Below are 12,631 nucleotides of genomic sequence, written 5' to 3'. Positions count from 1 at the left end.
GAGCAGAATACAGACGAGCACACGTGTATCAAACAGGCTCCATCTACTCACCTGTGTATGTTCATCTCCTGAGGCGGCTCCGTGGCTTTGTCATAAGCAACTTTGGCCGACACCCCCAGCACTATGATGAAGGCTATGATCCCACAGGTGATATAGACCGCCGTGTTGGTCTGATCCATGCTGGGATCGTACGTTTCCCCGGTCGGGATGGGGGACGGGGCGGCCGTCTGCACCCACACCGGCGTGTGGTAGTTCTTGCAGGCTTTCTGGTCCAGCCGGTCCTTCTTGTACTCGCAGCAGAAGCGCAGGTAGCACGTCCCGCAGCAGTAGCGGTGGTCCGTGTTGTTGCACTCGAACATCTTGTCATACTGCCCGCTCACGTCGTAGTAGCCCAGGCAGGTGTCGTGCGTGCTGGCGGGCGCCGGCTGCGGGGTCTTCTGCGGCGGGACGACCGAGGGGACCGCAGTGGCTTTGGGAGCCTTCCTGGGCGCCTGCTTGGGCTTTTTGCCGCCTGTAGCGGCGCTCAACACGCTCAGTGGGTGCAGGTATATGAGCAGCAACAGAAGGTGCCTTATCCCCATGGTAGTGTGAAGAACTCTACGAGCTTGTGTTCTGGCAAAGACGCTTCAACTCCGGGCTCAGCTTCAGTCAGGTGTAAGTTTCGCCATCGAGTCTTCCGCTGCTCGCTCGGTCTCCTGTGCAGCCGTCATGAACTCGGCGCTGTGCAGACTGTTGTCAAGGGCATTTCTCTGCTCTTATTATGCAGCAGACGAACTAAAGTCCACTGCGACCCGGCGGGGAGCGGTGGCGGGAGAGCAGCATGTCCTGACGGGGAGGGCAGCGGATGGACGCCCGGGCTCCGTGCGCTCTCCTCCGGCTGAGCGGGCGCGTCGCTGTCCGAGGTGCTGAATCGCGGAGCCCCGGTCAGTGCTGCGCGCATCAAAGTTCGGCTGCAGAAACAAAGAGGACAAACGGCTCATTAGCGATTTCCCGCACGTCCCGGGCGTTATTAATGAGGAGGCAGCTGCACGTTTAGATAACCTGCCAGATTCTACTCGTTAACACTGAGTCGTTGCTGCAGTTTGCACAAGATATTCAACTTGGTAACACACACATGACGACATCGTCTGAATGAACATGTTCTTCTCATGGCCAGCCTCACAGGCGCAGCCGCTGCACTCTGACTGTGGAGACGCGGCCGTTTGCGCCAGTGTCTTCACAGAAAACTCAAATTAGGTTCAATGCCTTTTCATTTTCTCTTGATATATTGAAAGAGTGGGAGTGTAAGAGCCGCCTACCTCTGTCAGGATACCCGCTGGGGAGTTGCTCTGTCTGGGTCTCCGAAAGTGAGCAGAATATCAGAGCTCCGAGCCTCACTCCCTCTCTCCCCCCCTCTCTCTCTCCTTTCTCTCCTCTCTGTACTTCTTCTCTCCTCCTTCTCGGCTCTCTCCCTCCCTCTGTCCCTTACATCACTTCAGTGCTGGCGTCAGAACTCAGCCAAGTATCGGTAAATCCCCCCTCCCTCCCAATCCTCACCCACCTCGCCTCCCTCCTCCTCCAAGCAAGCCAGGAAGAAGCGAGCCTGGTTATTGGCATGAAGGCTCCTAAATGAAATGGCTGGACAGACCTGCGCGTTTATTTGCCTTCACAGTTCCTCGACCTTCTGTGCAGCGGGCTGTCATCATTCAGCAGCTACATGCCTGTAAACAAGCATCGTTTTCAGGATGAAACAGTAATTGGCTGTGCTCTCCCAGTTAACACGCTCATTATTTCAGATAAAGTCGTTCATTTTGGTGTGAAGCCAAGCCATGGCACCTGGGGGATTATGGAGAACTGATAGGGCTAAATTACCAGTGAAGTGCGTTTCAATGCTGCTGCACTGAAATGAACCAAAGCTGCAGAGCACGCTCCCACAGACAGCTCTTTTCTTCTTCTCCTATAGTCACCTATACCCACGGTCACCAGTGGAAGCCGTGTGTATTTACATCGAGGCTTCCAAATAAAGGCCTTCACTAATTAACACACCTTCAAGCAGAGCTGGGTTATAATGACACCCTGCACACACTGCTCTCAGTGGCACTTGGCTGGAGAGCACTGAGCTGTATTGTGCACCATATTTGCACTCATCACAAACTAGCGAAGGTGTCTTGACATCAGCAGCTACAGAGAGGTGTGGAAGCTGCAGGGGGAGAGCGGGACCTTAAATCGCACTTAACCGCCTCGGTTGGGAACACATGCGACGTGATGAGAATACAGCACATTGTTTCTGGGGAGTGTTTCTGGCAGGAGGCTGTAATGATGTGGGCCAGAGGAGCACCAGTACAGATCAGAGAAGAGAGAGAGACAGAGAGTAAAAGTGCAAATAGCTTAAAAACTAACCAACATTTACAGCTCAGAAGAATAATCAACAGAGAGCAGACAAAAGTCAGAAGCAGCTTTTCGCTCATGAGAAATTGGTTTTACAATATTTTGATATTAAAACAAAAAGCATGGGCCGCACAGAGAACGAGGGATTTGTGTCACAGGAGAGAAGAACTAAATGCAGAATAAGTCATGGATGGAAGTCAGGGTTAGGTCTGCATCACCATTACTGAGAGGCAGGAAATGTTGAGTCAAGGCTGAACTAATCACACGTGTAAGTCTCAGGTCTCAACCTTCACGTCTCAAGTTACTGTGGTGAGAATCAAGAAAGTCACAAGTTGTGATATGAAATTCTGATCATTTAAATCAGGTGAAGACAGTTTAATTTTACTTTTAACGTGAATGGAAACTGTTGCAGCTGCTGACACCTGATAAAGATCCAGTCCAGATCTGTGACTGCAGCCTCCCACTGCTACAATTATTATTATTATTATTATTATTATTATCACTTTCTTTCATATGTAGGTTTGTTTGGCTTTGGTTGGGGATATGAATTCTACTGAGTGCCGTTCTACTTATTACTTTTACCATACATCTCTATGTGGAACCTGCACTGTACTCTGTTCTCTTTCCTCCTGTTAAACAGACGTTAGTATTTTTGGACTCCCCCCAGGAGAGCTGGTTTGTGTACATTGCACTAAAAATCACCCAATAATGTTTCAACAATAAAATTTAAAAAATCTAGAAAAATGCAGATATTATTATAATAAAAAAAAGTCAGGTCCTTTGAAGTCGTCTGCTTCAGGTCAAAGTCAAGAGTCTTTTATCAGTGTTGGTCGAACAAACCTCAAGTCCTCAAATATGTGACTTAATTCAGAGTCATGTGACTCACGTCTCTCACCTCTGCTTTATAGATGAAATGACTGTGTGTAAAGTCAAAGGAGTCATCCCATACGCAAACTTAATATATGGACATATATTGAATTTCCATATGTGACATATATGAACATGAAAGCACATATGTAAAAATTATATATCAAACCTTTTAGAATTTGATATAAATATATATTCATCCCAAAGCCTGTCAATATACAGTATGTTGATATTATATACAGTAGAGTCCAGAATCTGAAACCACTTTCCATAGACTTGTTTAAAATTAATGAAAAATTAATAAGAAAAAAAAAACATTATTTGTATGTATATATACATATATATACATATAAAAACATTGATTTAATTGTATATGCTTTGATAAACTTGCATATATAAATCAAATATTTATCATATCATGTCATATATAACATTTCTGTCTGTTCCTGATGATGAACCTAATTATCACCCAACTCAGCAGGTCCTCAGCTCTATGGAGCATTTTACTGTTTTTTAGCTCATTGTTTTTTTGTTTTTTGTTTTTTTTTTCAGTCCACAACTTTACCATTTTGGTTCAGTCTCACAGTTCACATCAGCCCACTGTACACAACCCTCCTGACACCAAACAGCACACAGACAAAACTGCTGACTGGTGGACATAGTGGAGACCAAAACAAAGCTAAAAGGAGAGTCGATGTGGGACGTGGCCAGAAACACGACTCTAAAGGAATAATAATGTCGCTCCATGTTTGATGGATGTGTAAAGATGTCCCCGTAATAATTCAGTAGGGTGATTATATGTTTTACTGAGCCACTGATGCAGCTTTAAAGTGGGCACTTCTGTACTGCAGACTCAGTTTTGTGAACAGAACAGATACATTATGTTTTATGGCTCATATGAAAGATTTGTGAGAGATCACAGTTGTTTGCTCACATTTACATACTGTTATTTACTGCTGTTATTTACAGCTCAACCAGCCCGGACTTTCAAATCACTGAGCATCATCGTCTGTGTGTGCGCTTGCTTTGGAGAGTTACTAAAAACCTTTGCATTGAAGCCGCGGTGCAGCGTTAGAAGTGGATCACCTGCCCTCAGCAGGTCAGAAGGTGAGAACACACTAATTAAAGCTGCTCTCTTCAAACTGTCCATGATGACCTGCCCTGTTTTTTTTTAAATAAAGCAGATTCACCACAGTGTTGAAAACTGCCAACTCAGGGTTGAAATCAAGATTTCAGTCATCTGGTCTCAGCCAATCACAATGGAGGATTGTGGTGCAGGCTTGGCTGTCATGTTCATTTACAGGAGGAGGTTGGTCATTTTCTAAATTTTTATTATTTTCAAGAAATCGCATGGAAAGACCCAAACAAATGTGAATTAATCTGCAGCAGAAAATAATAAATAGTTCAGCAAAGGCACAATTTCCTCCTGTTTGAGCAACGTTTGTTAAAAACAGGAACTCATTCAGCTAATAACTGTGACTCATTTTAAAATTACAGGAACAAATGGACATTTGGGCTGAAAGCCAAAGTCGTCCTAATGAAGTCAGAACAATTGTTGGTTTTTGTCTCTTCATAACAACAACAAAAACAAAAAATAAAGATTAATATCAGCCTTATTTAAAAAAGTATTTTTGCTATATTCTGTCTGAGCTGTGTTCTAACTGAAAACAGAAGAAACTGATTATTATGGGACCTTTAAAAGTCGCCTGAATCCACCTCCATCAGCACCGCCTGTCACAGCTTTGCAGGAACAGCCAGCGGTGCCAGATCAGATACCGCCGCTGAAGATGGAGGTCACACAGCTGACCGCCGCCACACAATCATACCACTGTGTTTATAAAGCGGACAAATCCCCAGCCGGAGTACGACTTCTCCACAAGCCGAGAGCAGAAGAGTTTTCCTGACTGTGGCACTTTCACTGCTGTCATCCTCCCGTCCCTAACCCTCCATTGCTTCCCCTCCGGAGGAAATACTGAAGGAAGGTGGAATGCCAGCTCTCATTAGAAAAGGATTTCAAAAGCTCCCTGACAGGAACAGTAGGGGGGGGGGAATGCTTTGCATAAGCATCTTTTTTCACTATCACCAGTGCTGTGACTGGCAGCAGGTTAGGGTACCAAAAGATCCTAATTTAAAGTCTAAGCCTCTCCTATAAACTTACAGTATCTCCTGAATGGCTTCTACACCTTCAGCACGTCGGGCTGAAGTTGACAGACTGACTCAGAAGATAGATTTTGTCCTTCATTGAGCTCAGCTGAAAGACTCTCGGGTCAAAAGCAGTTTGTTTTTTCATTTACTACACATCAAATTAATCCATTCAGAATAGGTTTTGCACACTGAGTGACATGCAGAGGAGGAAAAGAGAGTGTGATGATATTTGTGTCTGAAAACTCGAGCCAACAACGCCACTGATTGGGAGGCTGAAAAGCAGTTGCTTAGTAACCACGTTTTACGATGCCATCCATACTTGTTGTGATGAAAAATTTAAACTCCTCACTACTGAACTATTCTCTGGGACTTCAGCATGAGATATAGATGTGCTCTGAGACATATGGATCAGGGCAGGAAGCTGAGCAGCAAATAAAAGCGAATACACTGGAGCAAAAACATATAAACACATAGAAGGAATACAGACCTTGTGCCTTCTCCACGATTCATGATTTATGCTACTTTATTTTCAGATAGGTGAAGCTGCCTACAGCAGGTCTATAAGAAGCCAAAATGCAGAAAGAAGGTGATGTTTCAGCCTGACTCATGTACAGCTGTGTGCTGCAGTTTGCAACCAACTGGGATGATGTTCCATTAATGTTTCAGATCCATTTCTGCTCCTGCAGTAAACATGATTGAGGATGCATCCTGCATGAAGCTGCACTGGGTGTCATTACATCACCCCTTTTATCTTAAGGGCGTATCATTACTGCTGGTATTATTGTCTGACTCAGTCCAGTGTATTATTTTCAGCATTGTGTGTTATATTCCATTCTTTTTTAGGCAACACATTATTTTTACCCGCTCCTAGTTTAGCATTTATGAGCATGATTTTAAATGGTTTATCGTAGAACAGTGTAGCTTTTAGAAAATATACATTTTTAAAGTGAAACAGTGCAACATTTGAAAGGAGAAATTGTACATCTAGTCTATCACAGATAAAGACCAGCCAGAATCCCAGTCTGCATCCCAGTCAGCTGCCTCCAGCCAGTAAGTAACATGAGTCATGAATCATGAATCAAGTTGGCTATCTCCAGGTCTGCAAGCCTCCAGTCCACATCCAAGTTGCCTAGCCTGCAGCCTGTATCCAAGTTGGTTAGTTTCTGGCCTGCTGTGTCCCCAGCCTGCTGACCTCTGACCTCCAGCCCACACAGAGACTGTGGGGTCCTGTTTGCTCCTGTGCTGGGGATCCTGGTTGACACCTCGCCTATTCAAGCATCAGGAGCTCTGGTCGACATCTTGTCTCTTCCTTCCCGATGCCTCACCTGTTCAGGTGTCGGGGGTCCTGGATGACATCTCATCTGTCCCTGTCTCGACCCTCACAGCCAGTGCCTCACATGGATGTTGGTTCATCATTGTCAGTCATTGCTCAGACCAACATCTGCTCCTGATCTTCCATCAGCAGCTCGGCCAACTCAAGCCCCTGCTCTCCTGTCGGCGGCCGCGCAGACTTCTCCTGGTTCCCAGTCTACCTTCCCTGACCCACAACCAGACCAGTGAGCTGTCTTTGCTGATATCCACCCCAGTGTCCAGCTCTGCAATCCAGTGCTCTGCCTTTGCCGTGGGCCTCCTGCTTTACCCCCAGGGAGATCCTGTCTTCATCACTGGCCTCCAGATCAGTCCTTGCAGAGGTCTCACCTTCACCATCGGCCTTCAGCTTGACTTCTGCGGAGACCCAGTCTTGGTTCCCTGCAGAACAGTGCCACCCATCTGTCCAGCCTCCAGGATGTCCTACTGAGCAGCGCAGCCTGTCTGTCTAGTCATTGGGACATCGTCCCAAGTGCCTCTTAACTGGGAAACTGGTTGATACACAAGGAAGTGAAAAAACACAAATGCAGTCAAGAGTAATTAAACCAGGAAGACGTAACACAAGCAATAACAGCTCGTACCCTGGTCACAGAGGAACGAGACGAACTGGTACTGGTAACAGAGAATAAGTAATGGTAACAGACAATCACAGCAGTGGGAAACACACAAGGGCAGGAAGTGGGATCTGAAATGAGAGGGAAAATCAGTGACACCAAAATAAAACAGGAAATACTGCAAACAATAGAAATAAATAAAAGCATGACCTCAGAGACAGAGGAGGACATGACACTCTATGAGGATTTATCTATGTGTAATTACATTCTCAAATAAGTAAGTAAGGATTTAGTGATATAGTATTTTTCAAAGTAAAGGTCATAGTACCTCACAATAAAAGCACATGTAAATACATATATTATTCTACAATCCTGTCTCCTTGAATTTTTCAATAGCTTTTAACTTCTGACAGAAACATAATCCCACCTGAATCATGTTTTTACTCAACATTAAAGATGTTTTAAATAATAGATTGATCCAGTCTTACAATATCTGTTATTAGCAAATAAAGCTAGTTATGGTTTTAGGCAACTAGCACGTGGTAAGTTCAGGGAAACACTGTGGTCTTGGTTAAGTACTGAAGCCAAAAGTGACTCAAAGGGCAGAAATATTTGTCAGTGTAATCGAAAACCTCGACCAAAGTTCTTTCATTTCTTTTACCTAACCACATGTTCGAGAGCAGGAGCCACAGTCTCCAATCTGAGTTCTGTGCTGTGTCTACCCACAGTTCACACAGGCTGCCTCCCTATGGCAGAAAACCAAGCACTTCATTCACTCACAGGAATCAACATAAACATTATAGTCTCTTATAAACTTACACCAAGTATTTATGTACTCCTCAATAGTTAATAGTTACCCCATGCAATTCCATTCTGTTCTGTACTTTTTTATTCAACTCGTGTCTCAGTTCTGCATTTTAAATATATTCAGCCACTTCTAAGATTTGTTTATCATTAAGGAGAAAAGTAAGATTTAAGTCACTGCAAAATCTGTGAAAAGCCAGTTCTTTCTGTTTGTGCAGTCATAAGAGCGAGTTAAAAACTTCACAGTGACCAGCTGAGCAGAATAAAGGCTTTTTAACTGATTTTTTGAGTGCCTTGGATCTCTCTTTTTTTCCTTCTCTAATTTTAAGCTTGCAATTATGACTAGCCATGCAGAATAAAGGGCTTCAGACACGTTTTCAGAGTGCCTTGGATTTCTCTTTTTTCCACATGACCACCTAAAGACCTTCTTTCATCCAGAGAAAGCAGTGAACTCCACAATCATTAGAGACTAGAAAACACCTTAAGCTTCTTATTTGTTTATGAAATGACCCAGGATCAGTGGTGTGCCGCTCTCTGCCCTGAGATTACCTGAATGTGGAAGAAACAGAAAGGAAGACTGGAGAATACCAAAGTCTTTCAGCGGACAAGACTTTGCTGTTACAGCACTGACAATGCAGTGAAGCGCAGCCTCGTCTGAACGGGTTACCATTGTTCTTGAGTCCTCTTGCTCTCTCTCCAGGGGCCGATCCTTTATACATGCCATGTTCTTCTGCCATTACCATGACCCAATTTCTTTTGAAAACTGTGTTTCCCAAATTGCAGAAAGAGCCGGGGCTGGTACAAGAGCTTTTAAGAGAAACTGTCCCCTTGAGTTTAACTATGCGCGATGCTGAGTCCTGCTGCAGAAAGTGCTTTGTCAAGAATTTCTGATAATGCTCCATTTTTTGCCCACAGGGCTACAAGTGCAGAGTTGAGCCGGGCAGAGAATTAAAACCCAGACAGCTTCTGTAATATGGAGAAAAAGAGCACCTCCCAAAAAGAACACGATGAGGAGGTGTTTCTCGTGTCATGTTTCGCTTCTTTAGCTTTGTGAGCTGTCAATAAAAGTGAATAATACACATATTTTCTCTCCCGTGTGGCGTCCTAATGCCAAATGAAACCAACTGAAGGCGTCAGGTCACGCTTGCGAGTGCTAAAACATTTTAACGGCGTCCTGTATTTCTCTCAGCTTTTAGCAGTTCACCAGCTGCCTCCTCGGGACGGATGGTGTGTCGGGTTTGGAGTAATGGCACTTGCCAGCACGCTGTCATCACTCCCCTGTCTTGTTAATCTAAAATCCTGTCCCTGCTCCTGTCCCTGGCACCAGCTCTGGCACACTATAATGTCTTACTAATTTACAGCCAGACTTACAACTGAATGAGCCCGTTTGATGTTCAGCGTTGGCTTTTGATCAGGGCCATATATTCACAGAGCTCAGTGGTTGGCGTTATAAATGATTATTACTGTAGTGCCGCTTTTTAGAATATAATGAATGGCAGCTGATGGTGTAGTGTGTGTGTCTGGAGAGTGATGTCCTCATATGGTAACTGGGAGCTTTCATTCAAAGCGTAATCACTTACAGATTATGATAATCTGCTGGAAATCTGGAGATATTCCACATCTACAGTGCAACAAACATGATGTAGTGTTTGTGGTTGTGACATGACATTTTCAAGCCTTGTGATTGGCCAGTGGAACCTTTGCACCATGCAGACGATTCCCAAAACAAGCAGCTCTTTAAAGCTGCACTGTTGAACTGTTTTATATGAACTCCCCGCAGAGTGTTTTAGCATCTTTCAGCTCATTGTTTTGTTTTAATGACCCCCAACTTTAATGTAGCCGCGTCAGGGGGCTGGTTTTAGCATTAAGATAGCAACTAGCTACAGCAGTGAAGGAGCCAGACATGTCCCTCAGGAGTTTGTAGAGACCAAAATTTAGATTCTTAAATCCCACTAATGTGTCACTGTCCAGTTCATCCCAAACCGGCTCCATGGGGTTCAGGTCTGGAGACTGTGCTGGTCTTCATCATGTCCTGACCAACCAGTCTGTCTTCCTCTGTTACTGGTTTGTTTCTCACCATCCTGATGGCGGTGTACAGTCCTACTTCCTGCAGCACGGTGTTGTCCTCATGATGCATCAGAGGCTGGAGTAACACAAGGTTTTCTGAGGATTCATTTACTTCCATTGCTGCTGGAAAGATAGAAGCTTACCAACTTCTTCATCCCCGTTTCATCCCAAACTTTTTTCTTTACCTTGACCAGTTTACTTCTTACCTTTGTACCATTGAAGCTTATTCACTGAACTTGAGCTGCTGAAGTTTCATTATAAACTGGAAAAATGGGTGCGTTGTAAAACCTTTGGCTGGTAGTGTATCAGCTTTATGAGCTGATAATACTTCATGTCAGTTTACAGCTTGCTGTGCTACCACCAAGTGGCCAACAAAGTCAATTAATACAGCATTAAAGCTCTGACAATGCTTGAGATTCCAGTTGTGGTGTATTTATTTATTTCCTTTACTTGTGGTAATGGAAGGTGCATTTTAACAACACAGGTCATAGGCATCCAATAATTACATTAAATGGGGGTTTATATAATTAAAAGAGACAAGTTAATGTAGATAGAATTTATTGTTCTATTCATTTCAATACAATTTGAGTTTTCTTGGAGACAGACATTGACTGGTCATTGAAGGAATTCCAGCACCAGTCTCAACACTCTGCTGTGGTGGATGTTGCTCCCATAAGATACTTCAGCATATTCTGATAACTTCCAGTCAACATGTTATTGGTTTGTTCTTAAAGCAATGCAATTATATTAAAGTTTCTGTAAATGAGATTTTAAATAATAGCGAACGTTCTGTATGAAGTGGAGTCATGGCGTCCTGATCTGAGAAGTCACACCCGCTGTGTGTCTGTTATAATCTGAGTTTCTCTGCTCTTTTTTGTGGTAGCAGGTCTGCCAGCGTGCATGTCAGTGCACGTACGTGTGAAGCGACCTCCCAGAATTTCCTCCACTGAAGAAGAAACCAGGTTTTTGTCTAAAAAGGTTCAGACAAAGAAAGAGATCGGAGAGTCCAGAGCCCAGGAGGACTGGATACCATGACTATCAGTTGTCAAAACATCCATAAAGTGTTTACCAGCTCCATCAGTGTCTTCACCGTCTCCATCAGTGTCATTCATGCAGCAGGTCCCAGTGGATCAGTCCAAGGCTGAATCTCTCTCCCAGTCCGACTGTGGATCCAGTCCTGGTCTATCTGTACTGAGACGGAGAACCCTACCAGCTGCTAAAGTCCAGCTGGACTCAGACCTGGTTTTCTTCTCCTCCATGTGTCAGTGACTTGATGCTACATGTTAATGTCTGTTTCATCAGTGACGGCTACAGTAGCATGCTAATGTTAGCTAACCTGCTGTTACCAGTGTTATGATATTGCTAGGGAAATGTCGCTATCGCTATCTGGCTAACTGTCAGTATAGCTGTGGAGCATATCGGTATCGGCAGTGCAAGCGTGGGCTAAAAGTTGTGGTTCGATTGTTTTTGTTGGTTCTCGTGGAAACTTTCTTCAGTTGTGCTTGACTGAGAACATGAAGGGAAGCTCGAGGTTGTTTTGATCTGAGATGTTGATGTTCTAGTGTCAGCAACGATTTACACAATTTACACAAATATATTTTTATTTTAAAATATTATTAATATATTTTATCAGTTAAAATAAAAAAAGCAGATAAAGCTGGACTGATAAACATATGATCTTTTTCCTCCAAAGAGCAGCAGTGGTGACCATCACCTACTGAAACGATACCAGTGTCTTTCTGATACGACCTCTGGGGCTCCAGGGTCTCAGGTTTTCAAATCCAACAGATAGAGGTTTCACAGCCTGGGGCACATGACCAGTTTGTGTGTTAAATGTTTTTTCTTTCTTTCTGAGCTCCTTTAGTAACGATTACCCGAGCTTGCAGTGTATGTTGGGGAATTCAAAACCCATCTCAAACCACAAAGAAGGTCATCACATCTGAGATGACGTTTGTCGATTCAGCTCAAGCTGAGCCGCGGGGAACTTAAACGCTCGCCCTCACTCCTGAGGAGACACTTAAACCGAAGTTAAACATTAATGTGCAATTATTTATACATTGTGTGGTCTCACATGCCTCCTTACAGTATGGAACAGTACATTTCCTCAGCTCCCTTCACTGGTCTGCTCATGTGTTTCACCAATTAGTTGGGCAGCCACAGTGAACGCGCTGGGAAGTCACCTGACAGAACGCTGCACTACCAAAGTTACGGGAAACGCAGCGAGCCCCCGCAAATCATGTCAATGCCTCCCAGAGGACGACTTCTCCAGATGCCTCTGTTTTCCTCTCCACTGATGCGTTACGGCATGTGTGGGCGTGTGGGCGCGCTTATGTGTGTGTGTGTGTGTGTGTGTGTGTGTGTGTGTGTGAGTGCACATGTTCTAGCTCAAGTAAGATAGTGTAAAAGTGGGTCACAGCTGCAAATATAGGACCATTTTCTCAAAGCTGGGGCTTTCCTTG

General features: G+C 44.2%; 1 protein-coding gene across 3 annotated transcripts in view; it reads right to left on the bottom strand.

Moving 5' to 3' along the window:
* The window catches only part of shisa6 (shisa family member 6), a 61,939-nt gene extending 60,478 nt beyond the window's left edge, over positions 1–1,461 (bottom strand). For all 3 annotated transcript variants that reach the window (XM_071463602.1, XM_071463604.1, XM_071463605.1), the window contains exons 1-2: positions 1,299–1,461; positions 52–950 (exon numbers count right to left, since the gene is read on the bottom strand). In XM_071463602.1, the coding sequence (XP_071319703.1) occupies positions 52–581 (530 nt within the window). In that variant the 5' untranslated portion in view covers positions 582–950; positions 1,299–1,461. The remainder of the gene's footprint in view (positions 1–51; positions 951–1,298) is intronic.
* Positions 1,462–12,631: the final 11,170 nt, after the last annotated feature.

Source organism: Trachinotus anak, unplaced genomic scaffold (genome assembly GCF_046630095.1).
Source record: "Trachinotus anak isolate AG129_WGS33_773 ecotype Australia unplaced genomic scaffold, CSIRO_AGI_Tana_v1 ptg000025l, whole genome shotgun sequence".
NCBI lineage: Eukaryota > Metazoa > Chordata > Actinopteri > Carangiformes > Carangidae > Trachinotus > Trachinotus anak.
The sequence above is the reverse complement of the archived record's forward strand: the minus strand, read 5'-3'. Positions and strand labels throughout refer to the sequence as shown.